Raw genomic sequence first — 26,511 nt, 5'->3', positions numbered from 1 at the left:
CTTTTCTCTCTGATCTTTCTTTTCTCTCTTTCTCAGAGATCTTTCTCTCTTTTCTCTTTTTCTTTCTCTCTCTCTCCCCCTCCCCCCTTCCTTCCTTCCTTCACAAATAGCTACTTGCTTGTTGTGAAGTAACAGTTTTTGCTTATAGTATTGGTTTTGTCACCTGAATTTCCCCCTTCAGGATTCCCCTTTGCCAGACAGAAGAGTAGCAGACTTGAAACACTCATGTTTAAGGCTCCCTTAAGAAGTCTGCAAACCTGAAAGGCTTGTTTTCCTTAAAGATTTCGTCAGGCACCTAGGAGATTATACAGTTACTGATATTCAGACTAGGTTTTGAAGCAACATTATCACTCTCCCGGCTCTCTGTGAATGCAGATTTTTGTTTTACGTTCTTATTAAATGAAGTGCTCTGTACTTTGCTATGGAAGTAAAGGTCACAGTGAACAACTACATTTCACACGGCTTTAGCCCTTTGCAGTTGTCATATTTTTCTCTCCCACAGATATAGGTAATGGGTGACACTGTGCCGAATCTAAACTAAATCTAAGCTTTATTATGACAGAAGTGTTTGGCTGAAAAAATCATATTATAATAGGGCCATTTATTTGGGTGTGTTAGAAGTAGTTATTTTAACGTTGTATTTTAGGTGTGTTTGTGAACTTCTCCTAAAATTCAGAGCTGTCAGTGCCAAAAATGAATACATGTAACTTCCATTTTCTGTTCATGTGCTCTGTGATTTCATAAACCATTGCACTTTTTGATCTATCAAAAGGACAATTTTTTAGATTTAATAAATCAATAGGATGCCATCTTTGTAAGGATCTTTTTAAATTCCAAAATATCTACACTTTTCTACATAATTCAAATCATGACATTTTCAACTATTATTTTTGCAAAGAGAGGTCCCATTAGCAGGACCTGTTAGCGGTCACTTTTGTAAAACAAGAAGGTTGGACCCAGGTACCTTCCATTCAGTGTCACTGTGGGCGCATTGCCAGCCGTGGTCCAGCGACCTGTAGGAGACGCTCAGACACGGAACAAGGAAGAAGGGTCCTGCGTTCAAAATTCTTTTTAAATGTCCATAGGGCAATACCTTTGGCCTAAATAGAAGCCTTTTTCCATTTTCTCTGAAGCTCCTTACAAAGAACATTGCACAAGCACCTCCCTTTCCGAGGAAGGCATTGCAGCCTTTCAGTTGCTGATGCAGGCCAAGATTTATGAGAGTGCTCTTGGTAGCTGAACTATCTCAAAAATAAAAGCTCTTCTTTTTTTTTAAATTTTTTTAGGTTTTATTATGTTAATCACCATACATTACATCATTAGTTTTTGACGTAGTGTTCCATGATTCATTGTTTGCGTATAACACCCAGTGCTCCATTCAGTATGTGCCCTCTTTAATACCCATCACCAGGCTAACCCATCCCCCCACGCCCTCCCCTCTAGAACCCTCAGTGTCCATCATCTCTCATGGTTCGTCTCCCCCTCCGATTTCCCCCCCCTTCATTTTTCCCTTGCTGCTGCTGCTTTTTTTTTTTTTTAACATGTATTATTTGTTTCAAAGGTACAGGTCTGTGATTCAACAGTCTTATACAATTCACAGCGCTCACCATAGCACATACCCTCCCCAGTGTCTATCACCCAGCCACCCCATCCCTCCCACCCCCCACCACTCCAGCAACAAAATAAAAGCTCTTCTAATGCTAGGTGCTTTCTCCATTAATGTTGTTATGAGATTCATGCTCATGTTGATGGTAAAATGCAAATCTAGAAATCTGTGTTGGGCGTTAGCTATGCCTGTAAATAGTCAGAATTGAAGCCTGAATTGAGGAAGTGACAGCTCCTGATTTCATATCCATATTAAATATGCTTTATCACAGAGAGAAACAAGTATCTAAAAATAGAACTGTTAGCCAGGTGATATTTTGGCCTCTCAAAAAAGGGTTCTAATTTTGATCCCTAAGATGGTGGTGTCTTAGAATTTCAGTGTTAATTGCTATTGGACTTTATCACATTTTGGAATTTTGATATCGGGTGCTATTGATTGATTGATTGATTGATTGATTGAAGCTCTGTTTTAGTTACAAAGGTCTGGGTGAGAAATCATATCTGAAAAACTGAAATCAAACATTTAATGGCTCAGAATTTTTTTAATTCCTTGAAACATGTTTTTACTTTCTATATAAGTAGTAGAAACAGAATGTCCTGGGTTGAAATTATGACTGTAGAGTTTACTCCACTACCCCTTGCCTTTCTTTATTTACCTAAATATTTAATATTTTGTTGAGAATGGCTGTCATTAATGCTGTCACATCCAGTTGGTCTCTGCAAGACCAGAATAAGCCAATTGGCATGTGAAGAAAGTATGGAGAAATTGGAAATTATATAAATCTTTAGGTTCATTGTTTTGTTCTATACCAGTGGTTCTCAACGTGTGCTCTGACGACCTACAGAGGTCCCCCAGACCCATTCAAGGGTCCATAAGGTCCTTCCTTTTCCAACTATGTATCTGTGGAAAGGTAGATTTTCTTGATGGTCCTCACTTAAAATTGCATGCACATATGGATGTGAAAAGTCAGATGTTCTTCCTTTAAAACAGGCAGCTCTCATAATTTTCTTAAAAATTGTGTAGTTTCTTTTTATAAAACAGTATGTTTTTATGTAGACGTAGTTATTTTTGTGAATTTTAAATGAAGTTATATTTTTAAATTTTTTCAGCTTTAATTTCAGATCAGGTGCATATCAGTAGGTATATCCCACATAAACAGATGCTCGTTAGTGTCCTTAATAATTTTTAAGTACAAAAAGATCCCAAGGGGGTTCCTGGGTGGCTCAGTTGGTTGAGCATCTGACTCTTGATTTTAGTTGGGTCATGGTCTCCCCTTCCTAGAATTGAGCCCCGCATGGGGCTCTGTGCTGAGTGCAGAGTCTGCTTGTCCCTCTCCTTCTGCTTCTGCCCTTCCCCCACTCCCATGCTCCCTTTCTCTCTCTCTCTATCTCTAAAGTAAAATTGCTTTTGGGGAAAAAAAGATCCTAAGACCAAAATGTTTGAGAACTGCTGTGCTAGATCAACATGTAACTATGGTGAAAATCAACTATATTTATAATAGTTCCATTCCTTTCTGAATAGTTATGTATGTTCAGTAATTGCTTTTGGCCTGGATCATTTTAGTTCAGCAGTGAAAAATACATTTTTGAACACCTAACGTGCTAGATTACTAAAACAAGTAAGACTTTCCTCTTGCCCTTGAGGCTCATTCCATTTAAGGCCATTGCTGGGTCAGGAGAGACTATTTCTTCCAAAACATCCCCTGGCACCAGCAGGGATGTCCTCTTTAACTCCTCTAAGAGGGTCTCTCAGTACTAGGCAAATGGAAAGCATTCCTGATTTCATTTTCTTTTAGTGTTGTTCCATGGGGAAGGTGGTGTGGGAGAGTTTTTAATTTTGTTTCTATTGAGCAAATAGGGTAATAAACATACTCACACACAAGCATAACACTAACATTTGCAGAGCTGCCCAGCACTATAATTTATTTAGGGGAGCAAGGGTAGAATGGTAATGAAATTTTGTTGAGAAGCCCTTTATGAGCAAAATAGATAGCTACCAATAGCAACTTCTGACCCACTTTGAAAATCCCCTTCTCATGAATCCCTAATTTAGATCTAAATGGTGTGAGAGATCACGCAATAAGTTAGGATTAGAACTTCTAACAGAGAAATTAACACTTAGATTCTGTAAAAAGCTTTGTAAAGGGTTTAATTTGGAAATTTCATTTGGAGAAATGGGAGGGCTATTATCTGTGCTGAAGATTTTCTGTAAACTTAGATTCCCACTCATATCTTTACGTATCCTTGTTTTTAATCGATGGTGCTTTTCAAACTCAATTATGTAGACAGATTAGGTGTGTTCTTTCTGATTAAAACAATTCATGAATTGCATGTTTAAGGTGAGGTTGGAGGATCACCTTTTCTGAGGGAGCGGACTTATTTGCTTGCACATTCTGATCTGTTCCTGATATTCATTTCTTACTGTTTATTTTTTACCATTTACTATTTTATGTCTCCATGTGTGTATTGAAGGCTTTGAAGGAAGGAATATTTTGCTACTGAAGAAATACAGATTTTTAAAAAATATTTTATTGATTTATTTGAGAGAGCGGGAGAGAGTGCACAAGCTGGGTGGGGGAGGCAGAGGGAGAAGCAGACTCCCCACTAAGCGGGGAGCCTGATGCAGGACTCGATCCCAGGACCCTGGAATCATGACCTGAGCCAAAGGTAAATGCTTAACTGACTGAGCCACCCAGGTACCCGGAAATATAGATTCTTTGAATATTTTTAGATAGTTTTACATTCTTAATATGGCCACATGAGGAGACAGTGTAGAATTTATTTTACTATCTCTGTTGCATAGGATTTTTTTTTTTTTTTTGCTTAGGTTTTCTTTTTTTTTTTGTTGCTTCATCAAAAAACTCTTGATAAGATTTTATAAATCTCTTGAGAGGGAGGAGAATTGTACCTCTTGAATCTGCTGTCAGAAATCACCTTTTGAACACTGAGCCTAGAAAAGGAAGATGCTGCATGGTAAACAATGTGCAGATTATGAGAGAATGGAATTGACAAGCTGGTTTAAAAAGGATGATGCATTTCTAATTAGCCCATAGTGCCTTTAGTTGGAAATTAATTAGATACTGTTATGTAAATGTCATGTTAATTAAACAGGAATATAGAAGTGTTATAAATCTGCAAAAGGAATGGCTATTTTTGTGTATTAATGTTTTGCAGTTACCATGAAAGAGCTGATAGAATATTTGTTTGATTATTGAGCTTCTGGCAATTTTTAGCTGACTGACTCCTTGACAGTCCATTTTTCCTAATTTCCTAATCCAGTCTTTTAACACGTGGTATAACTGCAGCCAATGAGGGCTATGGATCCAGGAGCCAAAAATAACCAGTCATCACAGCTGTTTTAAGAAAACCTTTCTGGGTAGATTGTTGATCTCTATTATTTTCAAGGTTAAGGAGAAATACTATTTTTCTGTATTTACTCAGCCTTAGATTTGGAGTGCCTAAGATGATTGCCATCCTAAACGCACCTGCCTCCAAGACTGTGTTCTCTGCTTCCTCCTTGAGTCATAGTCTTCAACCAGTCTATGGGATTGACTACTACAGAGGGGTAGGCTCCCAGGTTTTTTTGACATGCTCAGTAACTCTATAGGAGGCTGATAGAAAATTTGAGAATTCTCCTTCAGCTTGAAATATGAGTGTTGATAGTTAATGGGATACCTTTATTCAGTCCTTCTGGATTTGCAGGTTATAGTGAAGTTAGTATGCAGATTTAACCCCTGTCTTCAACTTTACAGGGCTGAAATTAGTACTGTTTCTCCAAGAAAATCCACTACCCTATTAGAAATGCTATAAAGATTTCTTATTGGGAATACAGCTGAAAAATTTTATTTCATGCCTCTCATGTGGAATTGCAAATGTAATCCATAGTGCTACATTATGTACGACACCTTTAATACAAGAATAGAAACATCCCTAGAAGACAAAATAGTGCATTCAGACTTCTGGTCACAAACCACAAACTACCACAGATATTATTTACTTGCAAATTCCAGGCTCTAAATTGTTGAAACTTAGAAAAAAGTCCTTTGAATGTAACATCAAATGCAAAATGATAATCTGTCATTAAATATCTGCAGATGGTGAAGAAGTTTGAAAAAAGATATTTAATATGCTTTAGCAAAAGAAAGCAAAAAGAACTCATGGTAATTGACTAAAAATTAGTTCAGGTTGGTTAATCTTGATATCATCTGGTTCAGAATCCCCAGAGAGCCTTTCATTAAACAAGGAACTTTAGCTGTGGGTTTTTTTTTTTAATATTCAGAAACCCAAAACTTACTTTTCCAAACTCAGTTGCCACTACTATAGGCTAGAGGGTAATGGTGTAAATAATTCTGTGCTTAGATCTTTTCCTAAGTATGATCACACTGAACACGTAAAACACATGTACATACACATACATCACATTCATTTATAGAACCCAGTTATGAAGAGGCTTCCTTACCTTGCTCTTCAATTATTAGCTCTGTCTACCCTGCTGTTTGGAAAGAAAAGGGAGAAGGGCCAAAATTAGGAGCAGGGTTTACAGTGACTTATTGGACCATATGCTACCCTTTTCAGGCATTAGAAAGCTCAGTAAAGAAAAGCCAACTCCATTCCTTGATAGAGCAGGTGCCCTGACTTGGACCCTTACTATTAAGTCTCAAAATTATCTTGTTTGCTATAACCACATGGCACCCATGTTATATTTTTATTGTGGACAAAAACTTGAAAAGCTTCCCCTTGAGTGGTCCTTAATTTTCTGTATTCATTTTAACTGAGTTGATTTGTAATTACAGATGGTCCCTGACCTAACAATGGTTCAGTTTAGGAATTTTAGACTTTACGATGGTGCTAAAGCCATATGCATTCAGTAGAAACCATACTTGAAATTTGAATTTGGATCTTTTCCTGGAGAACTTTGAATTTGGATCTTTTCCCGGGCTAACAATATATGGTACAGTACCCTGTCATGATGCTGGGCAGCAGCAAGGAGAACAGCTCCCAGTCAGCTTCACCTTCACAAGGGTAAACAACCATACACTTAGAACCATTCTGTATCCATACAACCATTCTGTTTTTCACCTTCAGTACACTCTTCAATATCAAAACTTCAGTATAAAATAGGCTTTGTGTTAGATGATTTTGCCCAACTGTAGGTTAATGCAGGTGTTCTGAGTACATTTAAGATAAGCTAGGCTAACTGTAATATTCAGTAGGTTAGGTGATTAAATGCATTTCCAACTTTCCATTTTCAACTTATGATGCCTTTATCGGGACATAACCCCATTGTAAGTTAAGGAAGATCTGTAATTGTATAAAGGTAGGTATAATCTCCTGTGATGACTATTTTTATTTGAGAGTATAGGCATTTTGTATGACAGCACAATTAGTGTAGAATATATGTGCAGTGCTCATATGCATCCATTCTGGATTTTAAAGAGTTTCATAGGTTATAGTCTTCCAGACCAAACTTAATTCCAAGCTTTCTGTTTATAATATTGTCCAATTATCAAAGCTGGGATGTATTATCACTGCTAGTTACTCATGCTGTCAATTTGTTTTGGCTCAACTATGGTTCTATTTGTACTTTACTGTAATGTAGTGAATACATTGGATTGGGTTGTTAGTTTAACAAGCTCTCTGGAGAACACTTTCATGATGATGCATGTTGAGATATGCTAGGTAGCCTTAAAGTTATTTGCGTATTTGCCAAAACCTACAGAAATTCATTCATTAGGTTTTAAAAAGAATCAACTCTCAACCCACAGATTGAGGTAAAGATTACATTTGTAAAAATGGGTGTGTTAATTCACGAGTCCCAGCTAAATTTCTTTAGGGGTTTTGATTTGACCAATTTCTCCCTTCTCTCATAATTTTATTGGATGAATTATTTTACGTCCCTTTAAAAAAGTATTCTGATAGTTATGCTGTTACTGAATCTTGTGCTCCATGCAGCTCACAGTGTTATGGGTACTTCGTGATCTTGGCCAGATATTGAACTGGGAGTTAAAGAAAATGTTAGAGATTGGAACTGACTGGGCTGTTAATATTTACATTGTGTTCAGCCGGTTTTAAAATGTGTGCTAAAATCACTTCTCTGCCCACCCCCACCTATTGCATCAAAATTTCCAGAGTCTGGGTCTGGGAATCTGTTTTGAAAATGCTCCTTTGAACTTTCTAGATTCTGGAAATGTTCTAATATTTTTATCTGATGGTTGTTAACACAAGTATATATACATTAAAAGCCTTCAGTGTGTCTCTTTAAGATTTGTGCACTTCATTCTAGTATTTCATTCTTTCTGTAATACCTCTTTTTAATTTTTTTTTTTTAATCAAGTAAACTACTCCCAATGCAGGGCTTGAACCCATGACCGTGAGATCAAGAGTCACATGCTCTACCGACTGAGCCAGCCAGGCACCCCTTGTAATACCTCTATTAAAAAAAGGTTTATTATAAAAGACACATTATTCTCCTTATTTCATCAAACAATTCTCAGTGGTTACTTAATAAACACTATTAATTGCCCACTGTTCACACAGTCATGACCCAAGAGTAGATGACAAAGTGGCTGTTGGCTCTTGGGAGCATAAAATATGGTGATAGAGAAAGTGATGATACATAATATAAAGCTTTATAGTTTATGAAGTCTTTTTGTACAGATGATCTCATCAGCACTGTGGCTTATAGGCAATTTACTATCCCCACTTTTTTGTTAAACTTATCCCGGATTACTCAGCAAGTAGGGAGTCATTGCAGGACTTTAAATTAAGTCTTCTATAACAGCCTGTAATTCCCCAGAAATAAGAATGCTTCAATTAACAACAACAAAAACCAAAATCAAAAACCTCACATGGAGGCAAAAGCAAAAGTGTTTTTATGGAGCTGTAGAAGCCATTATCCAGAGGGTTCTTAATGGATATGGGATTTGTGTCAGATTTTCCTACAGCTCATTGTCACTCCATGTTGCCTATTTTTCATGTCACAGTTGTCCATTTGGACTCTGGAATTTTAGTATGTTAAGTTTTCTCTAGTGATTGTAATGTATGTAGAAAAATTTTTCAACTGAAATGCCTTGCTCTTTTAGCCTTTCTAACTTTGGTTTATTCTTGCCTCATTTTCAAATTCTTCATAAGTATTTCCAGGAGATGCTGGCCAATGATGAATCTTGTTCTTCCTGATTACATTTAGCATGTGTTACTTGTTCCATATTCTTTGGCACTTGGTCATTTCCCATCCAACTCTTTATTACCGTCATGTATTGTTCTTTATTGTACACAAATTTTGTCGTCCTAAAAGGGTTATAAGCTCCCCGAGCATGAGACTATCCCATGTGGTGGGCACATAGTAGGATTTTCTAAGTGCTCCTTGACAGTAACAATACACTTGCTTGGTTTTTCCTTCCTTTTACTGTTTACCCCCTGTCTTCCGCCCACTGAAGTTTGCTGCTGTTATGGCCTTGGTGTAGGAAAGAACGGACTAATGAACTTCTTAGGTGGGATCTCTAGGTTCCTAAACCCATGGATGGTGGTGGCGTAAACTCTAGGAATAGGGCTCAGAGCGCTTTCACCTTTCTTTTCTTTTTAATGGGTAACTTCAGTGATAGAAAGTCTTGTCATAGTTGGCATACAACTATGCCAAGAAACCATATTTCCCTTTGCTAGTCCTCATCATCTGAGGAGCCTTTCAAAATACTGTAACATTTGCCTGTGTGTTTTATTCCTTTATGATTCATCATCACTGCCCCTCCTAGGGCATGTAGAGAACCATTGGTATTCATGTTTATAGAGTAACTTCCTATTTCAGAAGGTAGGGCATGGCCCCCAACATGGGAGGGTTGGAGTATATATCAATATCAACTTAAGAATTTGTTGGTGTTCCTGATTCTGCAGAATGAAATTACTGCTTTTCAAGCCCTCACCTAGGAACTGACTGTATCTCTTGCATGCTCTTGAATTATGCTTATCCACCAGATCTCTGGGCTCACAGAGATTCCATAAAAGGCCCCTCTTCCTATCATACTCTTATAATTAAGCCAGATACTCTTCCTTGTTCAGTAATACTCTCTTTATATATTAAAATGATCCTTAGTTTTTTGTAAAACAGTGTTTTGTTCCTTAGGGAGTTTCCCCTCTTTAAATAAGACTAGTTTTGCAATAAATTCAAAGGTGGGGTGACCACTGAGATCAACTTCAGAGGGAGTGCTCCTGCTTATTGCTCTGTGGAAAAACTCATCTCTCTAAACCTACTGGTAATTTCCTGTCACATGGATTAGAATTCTAATTCAAATTTTATCCTCAGCTTCTGAACATTATGAAACTCCATTGTTATTTATGAAAAGCACGTTATGATATAGAAAGAATATGGACCTATAGTCTGAAGAGCTGAACTGAAATAAGGTCCTTAGAATTAACCTTCCACCACCACTAGCACCTCCATCTTTCCCACTGCCCCTCTTCATGCATATTTGCAGGTTGATCCCTGCCTTTTTCGGTTTCTCTTTATCCAAGATAGCAACTTTGGGCATGTAGAAGATATGTCCTGACTGATGTGCCTGCCTTTCTATTTCTAGGTGGGCCATGCACAGACACAGCTCATGTCTCGTTAATCACACCAACCAAAAGATCCTGTGGTACAGGTACGTACATCATTCTTATCTGGATTCATTCTTACCTGGATTCTTCACAGAAATTAGCTACTGGTTTTAACATGGTGTCTTTGCCAGGGTACTGTCTAATTTCTTCCATCAATTGTCAATTGATGTATTATGTGCTAAGTATTGGGAGTGGAGGTGGAGTGATGAGGGGTCAGAGTTGTGCTCTTTGAGGTCAGGTGGACATTAAAATTTACCTACTTCCTAATGTTTGAAGAATATTATTAAGACATGAAACATACAGAAAATACAGATAATTGCCTAGTTTCTGGCATGTGTCTAATTTGTCTAAGTCTTGGACCTACTACAAAAACATTACTTAAATAATGGAGCTGGAGAGTGAAAGAAGTTTTGTAGTACAGATAATGTATATTTTAACTTGACAATTATAGTATCCTAATAGTTTTAGAAAATATTTTCTCCCCTTCATCTTAAAGCCATGAGGTATGCTGAAATCATTCTTTTTAGATGCATGGAATCCCAAAAACATCTTTGTGCATCTGTGACATTTTTATTAAACATGAAGTCATGAATCTTGTAGCTTTCTGAAGAGCAGTTGTAATGCCCATTGCTCCCTTAGTCTGTAGCTTAATTTATTTTAAACAATATTTGCCTTTTCTAATAATGCTGCCTGCTATTTAAAATATCTTAAAGATTATATTTGGAAGAGTCAAAGTAATTATATTGTTTTTCTAAAGGTCACAGTTAGAGTCTTTTTCACAACTTAAAAAGTCCTTTTAACTCCCCAGCAGAAATAGCACAAACTATTTCTGTGTACAAAGTTAAACTAAAGCGTCAGTCCCTTTAATGATCGTAGTTTTGATGTTAAACCTGAAACAGGTCTGTCCTTGCACAGTTTCAGAGTAATGTCCAGGCATTGAACTCTAAAGGAATTTAATTTTACTCTTCTACACCAGTTTTGAGGCAAGAGGTGTATGAGATTGTCCTGGCATGCTCTCATCCCTCCTGTGCCCAATACCCGAGCTCCCCTGGGTAGTTCCTGGTTGAGGTAGAAGAGAACTGTGCCCTGGGTTAAGGCCATCCTGACTGGCCCGTGGGAAGCCAGCTTCCTACACCCACTCCAGGCAGAAGCTTGAACACACTCAGAGCCCTTTGATTTCAGGCCCAGCACTTCACATGCACAGTATACTTTAGTCCTTCTTCTTTCCTTTCTTTCAGTCTTGGCTCTCAGGGCAGAATTTACCATTGGCACTACCAACGTGTTGAGGTAGTTAAGGAGTGGGCCTCGAATACATTGGGTCATCCTGAGAGATTTAGAAAGGAGACTTATGTGCTCAGCGTAGACACTGATATTAGTAGGAACCCTTCCTGAATATCATGTGCTTTTGTCCTTCATTTTCTAGGCAGATCTCTTTCCACTCTTTTGCTCCCATACGATTTTGTTTATCTAAAAATAGTAATGGCATTTATTGCATGCTTACTACATTACCAGACACCATTCAATATGTTTTACATACATGCCCACATAATCTTCAGAACGGTTCTGCAAGATAATTATTCCTCTTTTATAGATGACAAAAATAGGCACTCAGAAAGTTAAGTATATTTCCTGGGGTGGTGATATTCCTAGTAAGTAATAGAGTCAGGACTTGAACACAGATGTTTTATTCTTTTATTAAGTTTTTAAATTTAATTTCCAGTATAGTTAACATAGAATGTTAATTTGTTTCAGGTGTACAATATAGCAATTCAACAATTCTCTACATTACTCAGTGCTCATCAAGCTAAGTGTGATCTTAATCCTCATCACCTATTTCACCCATACCCCTGCCCACCTCCCCTCTGGTCACTATCAGTTTGTTGGATACAGATCTCTCAGATGCTAAAGTCTGTGTTGTTTTCCACTACATAATGTTTCTGCTTATTGCATTTTATTGTAATTACTTATATGCCCAGCCAGACAGTGGAAAAACATATCATTGGTGAAGTATGGAGAAAGAGAAATAAGATTTTGAAACACTGCACATTGTGAAGTAGTTTTAAAAATGTGAGTTCTAGAAACAGATCTGATGTCAGATCCTAGCCTAGCCACTTACAAAATGTGATTTTGAGTAAATAAGTTAACATCTCAAAATGTGTTCTTCATCTGAAAAATGGGATGATAAATCTATCTCATAGGTTTGATGTAAGAAATAATATACATAAAGCTCACATAATTGATCTTTAATAATGGGAGCTGCTATCATACTATAATCACTAAAGATTATATGTGATGTTGATGGTATTGATATCACATTAATGTTATTTCAGGCAGAAAGAAGAGTAGATAGAAGTTTACAGAATGGATTGCCATATCTAGTTTCATTTTTTTTTTTAAGATTTTATTTATTTGACAGAGAGAGACAGTGAGAGAGGAAACACAAGCAGGGGGAGTGGGAGAGGGAGAAACAGGCTCTCTGCTGAGCAGGGAGCCCGATGTGGGGCTCAATCCCAGGACCCCAGGATCATGACCTGAGCCGAAGGCAGACACTTAACAACTGAGCCATCCAGGCGCCCCTACCATATCTAGTTTCATTAATTGATTTCGTTGATCACATTTTTTGTTGCATGTCAGTGCTATATTAGGAACTGAGGTTAATATGCACATGATAAGGGAGGCATTGAGTTCTCAGTCACACATTCCCAGGCCTCCTTTTAGGTGAATATAATACCTCTTAACTAGAAAGAGATTGAGAATTTCTGGCTTGGAAGGAAATTAATGCAATGTGCAGTTCACTCCCAAAAAGCCTGAAGGAAAGTTGAGATTTCTTAGCATGGACATTAAAGGCCATCAAGTTCAGCCTGCTACATTTCTTTTCAAGAAGCCTGCCTGTGCCCCCTCAGGCTCCTTGAACTAGCCATATGGCTTCTGCCTTACACAACGGCCCTGACTCTAGAGGACAGAGCTTCCTGATTTTCAGAGGTAAATTAAGTGATTTGCCTTAAGAATGACGGGTTGACTTCCATCTTTCTGTCCTGGAATGAGAAGGTTGCCCATTATGGGGATCCTGGGCATTTTTTTATGAATCACCACCAGTTACTTATTGTTGTGTTGCCGGAGTGTCTTGTATTCTTTATGTCTAGTCTTGAAGAGTAGTACTCAGTGCCTCTAACACTTGCCCTGTGGTGCTTCTGCCACAGTGGATACAACAGTAGTTCTCCTAAAGATCTCTCAGACAGGCTTTAGACATAGATGATCAGTGAGTAATTACCTTACAACCACATGTTACTTCTTATGAGCTGTAGAGTGAGACCCTCTGAATTAGACTACACCAACTCTTCCCAACCAATCTATCCATACAAGTTTGGACCTAAAGCAGCCTCTAGCATAATAATGATGTTATAGGGGCACCTGGGTGGTGGCTCAGTTGGTTAAGTGTCTGACTGCTGATTTTGGCTCAGGTTATGATCTCAGGGTCGTGAGATCAAGCCCCACTTTGGGCTCTGTGCTGGGCGTGGAGTCTGCTTAAGATTCTCTCTCTCCCTCTCCCACTCCTCTACCCCGCCTCCACCCTCCCTCTCTAAAGATAATAATAATGACAATAATGATGATGACATTATATTAGAAAAAGGATACTTAGGGCATACAATATATAGTCTGTGAGGTATGGGGAAAAAATAGTAAAAGCTCTTCATCTCAGCCTTTTAAAATTTCTGTTTTCCAGATTCAGTTCATAATTATATATTAGTCTATGCACATAGTTTAAAACCAGCAAGTACACATAGAAATATATATAATATTAAAGGTACATAGTCGAATATCTTAGAAACGTGTACACTCAGAAAAGGTAAGTGACCTCTTCAGTAAATAGGTCATTTTCTTTTTAGTACTTTGACAATTAGATATGAAGATTAGCATTAAACTCATTATTATATGGCTTTAATACGTCAAGGCCTGAATGTAAGCCTGAGTGGTTATGTCTCTATTTTTCAAGTGACGACTTTTTGATCAGAGGGTATTGTAATTTAGAAGCATAGACAGCAGTATAGCGTGGTTGGTCTATAACCATCAAAATGAGAGTGGGAACTCTTTTTAAGAAATTGCTTTGTGAGAACTATGAGTCTAAGAAGCAGTTGTAAAAAGGAGCGGTAGTGGCAAATGAAAGATCAGTTTGTATTTGTGAGCTAGGTGAGAGGCTTTTCTTTAGATGCTGGCTTTTAGCCACATAGCACTATTAACATTTAAACTCTTTGTAATCTTTAGATGGGGGAAAAAAGAACGCACTGTGATCATTGTGGTATTTAAGCAGAGAAAAATGAAGTGAGAATTGGGAAGTGCTGCCAGGTCCCAGGTTGCTTTTGGTTAGAATGTGAGAGTTAAAGCATTTCATACCTTCAGATTACTAGAGAGAGCTTACTTTTCTTCCAAGAGCTCAGAATGTTTTGCACATGTTCCCTTGTTAATTCTCACAACATTCCTGCCAAGAATGAGTATATTGTGAAAGAAAGAGTTCACTTTCCTTGGCAACAGACCACCAGAAGATTCCCTTTTGTCCTTCATCTTTTTTTATACGCCTTAAGCCAAAATGTTGTAATCTGAGCTATGGTCATCTCCTTCAGACAACTTTATTTCGAAGATATTTGGATATTTAGGTGAATATCTATATGAGGTCATATTTTTATGTTTAAAGTGCCTTGTGGGACAGGACGAAAGTTTGTTGCCTTTTCATAGGATTTCTTGTTTAAAGACCTATAACTTTTTCTTCATAAGACTTTTTGACAGAGAGTCACAGCAAAAGAAATAAGTTGTTTTGTGTTTCATTTATTGGAGCTTGCTATTGTTGAACCTTAAATTGTAAGCTGTAATTGACAGTACCATGTCTTCTCTGAAATTTTTTTTGGAGAAATAGTCTCTTTCCACTCGGATCCTTGAACAGTGACTAACTCAAGGACCCTGCTTCTAAGTGGGGCATTAACCAACTCTTTGCTCTAGGTCCTACCTTGAATATATGAAGGGATAGACTTTTTAGCATATGAAAAAAGGAAATTGCTCCTTTCCTAGTTCACTACTCTTATGTACCTTTATTTTGTTTTTTCATTTTATAGTCCCTTTAAAAAAAAAAAGATTTTATTTGAGAGAGGGAGAAAACACAAGCAGGGGAAGCAGCAGAGGAAGAGGGAGAAGCAGACTCCCTGCTGAGCAGGACTTTGGGATTATGACCTGAGCTGAAGGCAGATGGTGAACCACTCAACCACTCAACCGACTGAATCACCCAGGCGCCCCTATTATAGTCCCTTTATTAAGTTAAAATAAGGAAAAAAAGTCATAGGCAAGTTTACAGACTTGATGATACTGTCAACAACCTTTTGGTTTACCATATCTGTATTCACTTTTACTCTTCTTCCAGCAAATATGTTGAGTAAATAATATTTTCTCTGATACAATTGAAAAAATGATGGTTTTTAAATGCTGTGTGTATGTTTAAAAATGTGATTATAATTAGTAGAATAGCAAGTAAAATAACCATTTGTGGGACCATAAGGGAGCTGTAGTATTGCCTGAGATGAAAGCAGATGGGACTAGAAACTGTCCCATTAAACATCAAGGCAGGTTTTTGAGAAAGTATCATCAGTTCCACTCTAAGAAGCATGTTAATTCCTTTTAACTGTATATCCCTTGTGTGCTTTCTTTTAAAACTTTTCTTTTTTCTTTATTCTTTTTTCCTTTCCTTTTCTTTCCTTTCCTTTTCTTTTCTTTTCGAAAGCTCATGTTGATCCTTTGGAGTTACTTTTTTTTTTTAGTGTGATGAACAGTGACATGAACTAGATACCTTTGTATTGTTCATTGTTTCCCTTTTTCCCCCCTAAACGTTTTCTTGACTTCTCTCAGACAAACTGCTTGTGATATTGTCTGTTCTTACAAAGACAAGGGAAGAGACCACCTTTCACCTGGGAGTTACAGAGAAGATTGATGTGCTGAACACTTTCCACATCCGTGTTCAGAAGCCAGTTAAAGGGAAATGTTTCATTGTTATATTACCAAGAGGTTTATATAAGATCTTTTAAATTGATTCAGAAGCTAAAGGGTGGTAGTGTTAAATCAGAGGTGGCCCTGTAAATCTGAGAAATACCTACAGTTGTGTGTTTTATCTCCTGGTAGAGTCAGTATTCATGGAAACACCTCAACCAGCTGTATGGATCAATATTACATACTGTTAGGTGACCCTTCTGTAAAGGATGCTTTGGAGCTTTAAAGAGATGTGGCTTCGGGTATGAGTTCAAGTGTAATTCAGTTCTCTGTTTCATTCTTTCTCCTTGGTCCTTCAGGTATAGCTTTTCCCTCAGGTCTGCAGTATCAGCATTTGAGACAGAAAATTAGAAATTTGACCTACTTATGTAATATGCAAGTTCCCATCAGGAGACTATTAGGGAAGATACAAACCTTTCATTTTTTATTAGCATTTAATGTAACCATTGAAGAAAGATCAAAACAGTAAATCTGTCATGGCAAAGAAAAAAGGATTAAAAAAATGTTTTACCTTGTGCACTCATCATCTTGGGTCCTAAAACAGGACAAAATGGATACCAAATATTTGGCAAGATTGCAAACATTTCTCTAGTCTAAAAGGTCTGCGTTTCTTTGTTTTACCATAGGAAACAAGCCAGAGGTTATCATGGTATGCCTTAGATACTGTGTGGTTTTTGGCAAATAGGTGGATAACTGGAGAAAGGAAATAACCTGCTAAATGCTTTTTCTTGTGTTGGCTTTTATTTTCTGTAAAGACATTCATCTGCCTGACTTGTTGCTTATATTAAAGAATAGAATGAAGTAGTGAGGCACTGTATAAATAGATTTAATATGATTTGATAGTCAATATGTAAATAATAGCAGGTGATTTTTAAAGTACCTCACATGATGTATAGATTTCAGAAAAGGTTGGGGAGAGCTTACCTGTACCTGTAAATGAGAGTTTGGTCCCATTGCCGCCAATTGATGTGGTTGCATTATAGGCCAGCTAGACATGTAATGATGTGTAAGTTTGCTGCACTTGAAGCCAGAGGCTTGTTTTAGAGGACTTGAGTTTTGCACATAAGAAGCAGTAGCTCCTCCTCTGAAAAAAGGCTGACCTAAGTGAATATCAAGCCTGGGCACCAGTCTTATCAAGAGGCATTTTTGCACTTTGATGGATCAAAATACACTCCAGTATTAAAAGGAAAAGGAAGTGTGATGAGGCTTGCTGCTGTTTTGGATGTGTATATATGAGAAGCCTGGGCTTTGGTGCTGAGCTACTCGTGGTCCACATGCTTTGTGCAAATTCAGTTTGCTTACATCCTTGAATGCAGTTACAACTGGTGTGTGTGGGGGGATGTGGGTTTTTTTTTTTCCATTTATGGTCATTTATTTTACTTTATCATATCTTGCACTCTTCCTAAGGAGAAAAGCCTTGAACTTCTATTAATTAGCTGCTCTATTGCTCTACTGGGGCAAAATACCAGAGCCAACACTATTTGAAAAGGATATCAAGGGAATTTAATACCGCTCTCCTCCTTTGAAACTTCTGGGTTTTGGGGCAGGGTGGATGTGGGGTTGCTTTAGGTGCCGCTCCATAGCACATATGTGCCTGTTAGAGGGCAGCATGTTAGGAACATAGCTTTCCCGGAGCAGTCTTACCAGAAGGAGCATGATAGAGCAGCCATAGAGCTGCATTATAAATCATCTGAGCCTTGCAATGATACTGCCCATTAAGGAGACTTTTTTTTTCACCCTACTCAGTTCCTGGCTGTACTAATAGAACAGCACATCAAGCAAGGCTGTAAATAAAAGTTATTACCTAATAGGTGGGTACCGAAGTGGAACGGACAGAGCTGAGGCATGGAGGCCTTATTACTGCTCATCAGCAATTATAAACAGGATAAAGTGTCTGGGACTTGCGCTGATGCAGCGAGGCTAATAGAGGCTGGGAATGACACTCGCTGTGATAGGATGATGTATGCTGATGGGTTTTTACTGCCTCATCGTGCTGCTTGCTTCCAAGACGAGTCGTGTTATCCGTTTTCCTGCTTGCTCATCTATCTGAAGAGACAGTCCCATTGCCTGTTCTGCCACCAGGTGGGCTGGCGTTTATTCCTCATACTTGCGTCTGTTTCTGAGGCACTCCCCTTGTGAAGAGTCTTAAATATTTCATAATCACGGCCGATTAAAGCTGTAATCTTATTGTATTGCCTACTGTCATGGTTATAGATCACACCTTCAGAAGTGGTTGCTTATGTGTAACATAGGACCAGCTGAGACACTCTAGTCAGTCAGCCAGTCCAGTACTTTATTAAAAGACCACTGTGACAGAGTCCTGTAGTAAATTCTGTAGGAACATGCTAAAGAACTGATAAGCATGTGTCTTGCCCCTGGCAGCTTATGCCATAAAGAGACAGAAAAAGTCCAGAAGCATAAATACAACTAATTCCAGCCTTAGAGAGCAAGAAACGTAGCTAAGGTTTATTTTTTAAAGTGAAGACAGGGAAGATAAATTATGCTAATTGCTACAAAAAATAGCATACTAATGTGGTCTTTTTTTTTTTAAGAATTATCTTCCTGATGAAATGCTAAAGTTTAGTTCCTTAGAGTCAGTAGGAATGATAAGAGGACCCTGGATTGTGGAGGCAAAGTCTAGCAGTAGGATTTTACCGTCTAGTGAATGGAAATCTGCAGGTGTGACTTGGCAGTGCTTTTGTGTAGCAGATAAGCACCTGATACTTGGGAAAATTGAGATACAGCTGTGTTCAACTTTAATCACTCACCTTCACTAAATCACAGTAATTAGACCTTTGAGATAGGAGAAATCTGTAGCACAGTCACAGAGGAATGCTTTGAAAAGGGCTTACCAGTTTGATCCAGGAGTTTATGAGCATTCTGGTAGTTGAGTTGTCATTTGTGCCTTTAAATGAATACACCTCTTTATGCATTACCTTCAAACTAACTTACCAGGAGACGTCCTGCTGTTGGAAAAATTGTGATATTTCTATGGAGTTCTTTGATGCCTTAAATTATGCATAGGTGTGCCTCATTTTAAAGAAGCTTGATATATGATAATCTCAATATTACAAACCAGATAAACTAAGAATTAATGTTATGAGAGTCCTTCAGTCTGTAAAATTCTTGTTATTGTGCTAATGTGGATAAGTTTTCCCTTTTGCATATAAAGTAATAATTTGACTTATTGATTCCTGCTTATCCCTTTTTTTCAGAGTGTTTTGTGGGTAGTGGACAGTGGGATGGAGGAAGAGAGATAAATTGGAGAAAAATGTTTTTAAATAATGATAGGATTTAATAGCTAATTAGAGTTGGCTGAAGAAAGAATGTGAAGTTGAAAAACTGGGGAACTGAGAGAAGAAAGATACGGCTGATGGCAGGGAAAGAGTGGGAAGAAAAACGGGTTGAAAGTATTTCTTATAGATAGTCTGGTCTAGAAGTCATGAATCTAGAAGCAATGATTAAGGGTGTGAAAGTGGATAAGGGAATGAACACAGAAGAACAAGGGGCTGCTAAGGACTGTACTTGGGGGGATGGGAGAGAGAAAAAGAAACCAGCGAGTTAGGGAACCTAAAGAAAGGAGAAAGCTCCATACGGGATTATGAAAGAGGTACGAGAATAGGGGCTGAGGAGGTCCGAGGACTGAGGAAATTGTTGCCTGTAGCTATTAGAGTATCATCAGGAAATCTGGAAGGAGTTAGTGTGCTGTGGTGGGAAACCAGAGCCTATGACAGGTCCTTAAAGAGGGGTTTGATAACCAGGAAATAAGGGCATGACACAGAAGTCATTCAGTGAAAGAGTTAGGGAAAAAACAGTAAGTAGTGGTGGTTGGAGGAGAAATGGAGTTAGACATTTCTTGACGTGGAGGTATTGAAGATAGGGAAATATTTTGCCCTTGTTAAGATACAAAGGAAAGGATGATCCGGCTGTCCCACCACTGGGTATTTACCCAAAAAATGCAAGAACACTAATTCAGAGGGATATATGCACCCCTATATTTATTGCGGCATTATTTACAATAGCCAAATTATGGAAGTAACCCATGTGTCCATCGATTGATGAATGGATAAAGATGTGGAGTGTGTGTGTATACACATGCATATAATGAAATATTATTCATCCATAAAAAAGAATGAGATCTTGCCATTTGCAACGACGTGGTTGGAGCTAGAGAGTATAATGCTAAGAGAAATACATCAGTCAGAGAGAATCCAGACCATATGATTTCACTCGTACATGGAGTTTAAGAAACAAAATGACCAAGCAAAGGGGAAAAATGAAAGAGAGACAAAGACAAATCAAGAAACAGACTCTTAACTCTAGAGAACAAACTGATGGTTACCAGAGGGGAGGGGGGTTGATGATAGGGATCAAGGAGTATTCTTGTTGTGATGAACACAGGGTGATGTCTGAAACTGTTGAATCACTATAATATACACCTGAAACTAATAATAATACTGTGTGTTAACTAACTGGAATTAAAGTAAAAACTTTAAAAAAAAAAGATACAAAGGAAAGGTACATGGAAAGAGAAAAGAATAGAAAATGTTACAGGAGAAATAAAAGAGATAGACAAGCAAGATTACTTAGAGGCAGAAAGCCAGGAGCATTAGTTGCCTCCAAGAGTATAAGGAAGGAGATACAGATATAGATAAAGCGGTGTTCTTTTTAATGTGCAGGTAGCTTGGGCACCCTCTCATCCCCTAGGTTTCCTGAGAACCACAGCTTTCTGTTCGAAGCTACCCTTTCCTTTTGTCTTCCACTGGTGACTAAATCATAAATCACAGTCCTGACTTTGTTTCAGATAACTTTTAGTTTGAGAGGACTAAACATTTTTTCTTCTGACCCCTCCCCAGACCCAAATGAAATAAAAGCACAAAAATAACATGGAGACTGAACCATATAATATATGGAATAAATATAATTGTGTGTGTTTAACATAATCAACAAAAGATTTTTAAAAATTTTTTTCAACAAAAGATTTTAAACACATTTCTAAACATTGTAATGGGAATGGGTTGAGGCTGAAACTTGGTGACTGCAGGGGTGGCAGCCACTGCTTGCACAGAAAGTCATGAGAAGCAGGGCAGAAAACGGGGGTCCACTGAAGGTGTATTAGTAGGAGGAGGAAGGAAGGAAGGATAGAGGTCGGTGGGCTCTAGAGGCAGACTATATGGATTCCCCTCCCAGTTTCCCAACCACGTAAGAGGAAGAACTTTTGGACCGCTCTTTGAGCCTTGATTTTCTCTGTAAAATGACAGGTCTAACTGTAGAGTTCTGAAGGAAATGAGATCCTGCATTTAAAGCACCTCACATAGTGCCTGATAAATGTTCAGTAGGTAGTAGAGATGTGAACAGAAGGTACCTGATGATGAAGGAGAGTGAGGATAAACTTGAAGGAGTATAGAGGAAAGTGAGAAAGAACTTCCAGCTCCAGTAGTCTGGTTGGAAAAAGACCTGGAATCAGAAACTGGTGATGAGGCCCCCGAGGCCAAGCAGATTGGAGAGCGGAGGTCAGTGAAGTCAAGGGAAATGGGGAGAGCTGTTAGCAGTCTTTGTTGAACACATGAGGGTTGTGAATGACAGGAAGCCCCAGAAAACTCTTTCTTAAGAAAACTGGACATCAGAACTGGGAAAATCAAACTTCTTTTTTGTTTTGTTTTGTTTCTGGGCCTAGTTTTAAAAAGTAAAATTTTACTTTTGTGTGTATTTGTAGAAAGAGATTTCACGAGCTTGACTTCCAAAACAAAACAAAAAAACCCTTATATCCTGAACTCTTCTCTAAGCTTTTATATTATAATTGAGAACTCCTCTTCTTTCTGGGGCAAATCACAGTTTAGGAGCCCCTGAAGGTTGATAGTTTTCTTGTGGTTAAAGTCTTGATAAAAAGGCTGGCTATTGCTTTCAAAGCAATAACATGAAAGATCTTTAGCCAATAAATTCAGTTCTTTATGATTAAAAATCAGACAGTTTAACCTTGGAAACATTTTTGTCACAGGGAACTTCATATTGTGATTAGTTATCTGAACAACCAAGTGCCTCTGTGGGCTCAGTTAACCAGTCTCCCACTATATATGTATAATTATTTTTAGTGATACACACACTCTACTATAAAAGCTTCTTTGGCCTTGTGCTCCCTGCCGTTCTGAATTCTCTGTTTCATTACCAGTATACACCCACAGAGTTTCAGAAAGCCATTCCCAAATAGTAGAACCACAGCTCTGAATTTTAAATAAACCACATCTCTGTTAGCTCAGTGGATAGGGGAATTAGTTACATGCTATGCATTGCCCGCATCCATCTACCCCATCAAAACGTATTAAAAATGTATACACATCTAAGCAAGAAAATGGGGCATTTAACTCAGACTGTGTTAATTTTTCTGTTATTTTAGCAAGGAATAAAGAAAGAGAATACAGCAGACAGCCTTTAAGATTTTTACCTTGAATGTAAATACTTTTTGAATCCCCAAAAAGTTTATTAATAGCCTACTGTTGACCAGATGTTGACCAGTATTTACTTGAAAAAATATATTGGGAACTGCTTTTTTGTAAGAGAATGTTGAACAACTCTTTTCCAAAGATGTTATTGTATTACAACTTGAATTATATGGCCAAATATGCAGGGTGGCTTTTAAAAGAAAGGTGGCCTGGGGAGGGAATTTGTGTAGTACTGATTTGAATGGGAGGTGTTAGCTGCAGCAAAGTCTGTTTTCCAGCTTGGCATTAACTGATAGTTCCTGTAACTGACGAGGATTCAGATATACTTTTTCTTTGGCCTCCTGTTGATAAATCCATTTCTAGAAGATTAAAATCACATCTTAAGGTCTTGGTCATTGTCTTTCCTGGAACAGCAGTTGCAGTATTTGATGCAATTAAAAATGGGTCCTTACTGGATTGGAAGAAGACTAAGAGAGTGACATGTAAAAAAGTCTGTGACTAATCATTAAAGTGTACTTACAGATAAGTGTTGATCTCACTACAAACCTGGAGAAGCATGAGCGTTGACCTTACTGTTGATTACTTGCTACAACTATCTTGTCATGCACTTTCCCATCAGTCCCAAGTAATGTCAACATTTCTGGGAAAGAATTCAGCAAGCACTTTAGCCAATCATCTGCAAGTATGGCTACCCTGGAATATAATTTTTTAAACACAATTTCAGATTTACAGAAAAGTTAACAAGACGATTACATCAAATTCTCACTTTACCCACCCCCACCTCCTATCCCCCACCCCCAGTTCACTGGCTTTTTTTACTACCCCCCCAATGACTCTGTGTGTGTTTGTGTGTGTGTGTGTGTGTGTGTGTGTGTGTGTGTGTGTGTGTGAAATCCATATCCCTAACTATTTCAGTAAGTTGCCTTTGTTATACTAAAAATTTCAGTGTGCAATTCTTAAAATCAAGGTTTTATCTTAGATAGCCACAGTACAATTCACAAAGTTGTGAAGTAAACATTGATATTATAATACATATTTGATTTTCTAGTATGGCGGTTCACAGCATGGATGTTATGGTAAATAATTATTTTAATGAAGAGTGCTGATGAGCAAATCCATTGAATTGAGGTTAAAATGTTAGGCACTTTTCATAATAATTTTATGCAGAATTCTTTGCCTCTAATTTTCCAGCTTGTCTTACAAATGGGATTATTTCTCTTTCCTTCATAAGCCATTTTCTTAAGGCAGCTCTCTTCAACCCTCTGTATACTTGGCAGTACCTGCAGCAGCCCTGACACAACCCTGAGTAATGAATACCTAATGTATTCATTCAGGAAAATCAGTTAATAGGTAGACAGACAAAGCTTTCTCTGGACAAGCTTTATCATCATATGTTAAGTTCTGACTTTAGGTCCATTTAGTCTCGCTTGAGGAAGAGTAACAATGAGGCACAGAAGTATTTATTCATAAGCTGGAGGATTTACCCTGGGAATAAGGAGTCAAACGACCAGATCTTGGGTGGAAGAAACAAAGCAATAGGTAGAGAGAGGAGCTGAATTAAGCTGATGCTAAATTAGAAACAAAAACGGTTTAAAAACAAATCAGCTATTTAATTTTAGCTTCTACTTAGTTATGTATTCAAGCTGATTTTTTTTTAAATAGCAAAATATAAATGTTCAAACATTTTTCCCTTACATTAAACCTGGACCACAGGGCACAAGATGACCGTCTCTCGTTGCAAGATTACCATCATTAAGGACTTCGTCCCTGTTACAGAGATACTCTTTGTTGCGTTGTTGTTGAGCACCAGTGGAGTGCTAAATGGAGTGCCATTCTGCCCCTGCCCCTGTCCCTGGACACTTGTGTTATTAGCCAGACAAGCAAAACAGTTGGACATTAAGAACACTCACAGGGAGGGTAGTTGAGCTTCATAGGAGTGAGATGATGGATGTAGGAATATTTGACTTTTTATATGTGTGTTTTTAACAAAAAGCCAAAAATTTGAATTAGTGTCTCACTCTTCTTTACCCATTTTCCCACCCTACCCCTATACTCAGTGTTTCTCCATAAAGAACAGCTGTTTTCAGTCTTCTTGGCAAAAGGCTCATGACCGGATCAGGTGTAACCCTTAGGCAAGTCATTCATGCTGTGGAGACCAAGTATTGGGCGGGTTGGGGGTGGGGGGAGTCCATTATTATTTGAAGACTTCTGGACTGTTCCTTCCTTTCAGGCCTCTTCAGATATAATCAATGGTAGAAAGAAATGGCTGTAGTCACATGTACTGTTCAGTTGCTCAGGACAGTTGTATACATTTGAACCTTAAAAAACACGGGGGTCAGGGGCACTACCCCCCCAGTTGAAAATCTGGATGTAACTTTTGAATCTCCAAAAACTTTACTAATAGCCTACTGTTGACCAGATGAAGCTTTACTGAGAAAAGAAACAGTTGATTGATAAGGTATTTTGTATGTTGTATGTATTATATACTATATTCTTACAATAAAGCTAGAGAAAAAAAGTTTTATTGAGAAAATCTTAGGAAGAAAAAGTACATTAACAGTACTATGTGTCCAAAAAACAAAATCTGTGTATAAGTGGACCCTCTTTAAAGCAGTTTAAATTTGTGTTAAGGGTCAACTGTAGTTTTATAAGGTATAATTTGAAAACCTCTAGGCTTCATGTAACTGCAGAGTAAGTAGCAGTCTTAATCCATATTTTTAGGCAGTTTAACTTCTAAATGAGTATTCTGAGAAACTGAATGAAAATAGTATGCCTATCTTATACATAGTTATAGAAAAATATAGATAATTCATGGATTCTCTCAAATTTCCCTTTGGATAAATGAAAAACTGTGGCTGGTCTTAGTTTTTTGGAAATACTGGAAAAGAGAGAACAGAAGTTCAAGACCAATCTTAGCACTCTGAGAGTCTTAAAACCTTCATGGTCATGGACTGAGGTTTGTGGTCAAAGAACAGAAATTAGGGGACTTTGCATGTGAATTTTGAGAAGTATATGTTTGTCTTGGGTTTCTTAATCTTGCTTCTCTCTCTGTCTCACCTTAATAGTGTTACCTTATTCTATACTGATGTTATAAATGTAATATTTCTTAAAAAAAATCAATGCATTATAATGTTGTTGAACTCTAAAATACCCAAGCAGGTTATAAAAACGAAAGATTATCTGTTGAGGGTAATTTGTCAGTTACAGTGAGTAACTGAAAAATCTGTGGGGAGAAGTAATACGGTCTAGTTGGGTAGACAGGACAGGTCTTGCTGATGGAGAAACTAAAACAAGGAAGTGACACCTCTGTAGGATGGAGTTCCTGGTGATACCCTTTAACTAAATAGTGCAGTAGGAAAACATTTAGCCAACAAAGATGGTGGCTGCAGTTTTTCAGATGAACAAGTGGTTTATGGCTATCCACCCTCATCTGCCTTTTTAAAGAGACCTAGTATATGACCTGTAGGGAGCATCAAGGTAGTTGAGAAGAGAAAGCTTTGACTTTTGTCTGTGGGGTTCATGAAAAGGCAAGAAAGCATGTTTTACCATTTCTGACCATTAAAAGAAATAAAATTTCAAATGAAAATAACTGGCTTTCCTTTTGCTATTAGGGGGAAAGTCCTTTTTTATATCATCCTATAATAGTAAAGAAACTTTTTTTGACAGATTTCTAAAATTAACATGAGAGAAAATTAAACACAAAGCTGATTTTGTATAAATTAAATACTGTGAGTACAGTCCACAGAAATTCAGAGAGTTTGCAGGAATGGGAAGAAAATGGTAGAAGCAGTAAGTCTTATAAATCATATTCTAAGAGCAGAGGACAAGTAGGATTATCAAGAGATGTATC

At 37.8% G+C, this 26,511-nt stretch overlaps 1 protein-coding gene across 2 annotated transcripts in view; it reads left to right on the top strand.

Annotated features, from left to right (window-relative positions):
- The window catches only part of ZFAND3 (zinc finger AN1-type containing 3), a 330,031-nt gene that overhangs the window by 260,302 nt on the left and 43,218 nt on the right, over nt 1-26,511 (top strand). For both annotated transcript variants that reach the window (XM_028120759.2, XM_028120760.2), the window contains exon 4: nt 10,173-10,238. In XM_028120759.2, the coding sequence (XP_027976560.1) occupies nt 10,173-10,238 (66 nt within the window). The remainder of the gene's footprint in view (nt 1-10,172; nt 10,239-26,511) is intronic.

This window comes from Eumetopias jubatus, unplaced genomic scaffold (assembly GCF_037043125.1).
Source record: "Eumetopias jubatus isolate StellerSeaLion01/CBP00866 unplaced genomic scaffold, mEumJub1_p1.0 scaffold_6, whole genome shotgun sequence".
NCBI lineage: Eukaryota > Metazoa > Chordata > Mammalia > Carnivora > Otariidae > Eumetopias > Eumetopias jubatus.
This window is presented reverse-complemented; position numbering and strand designations above follow the sequence as displayed.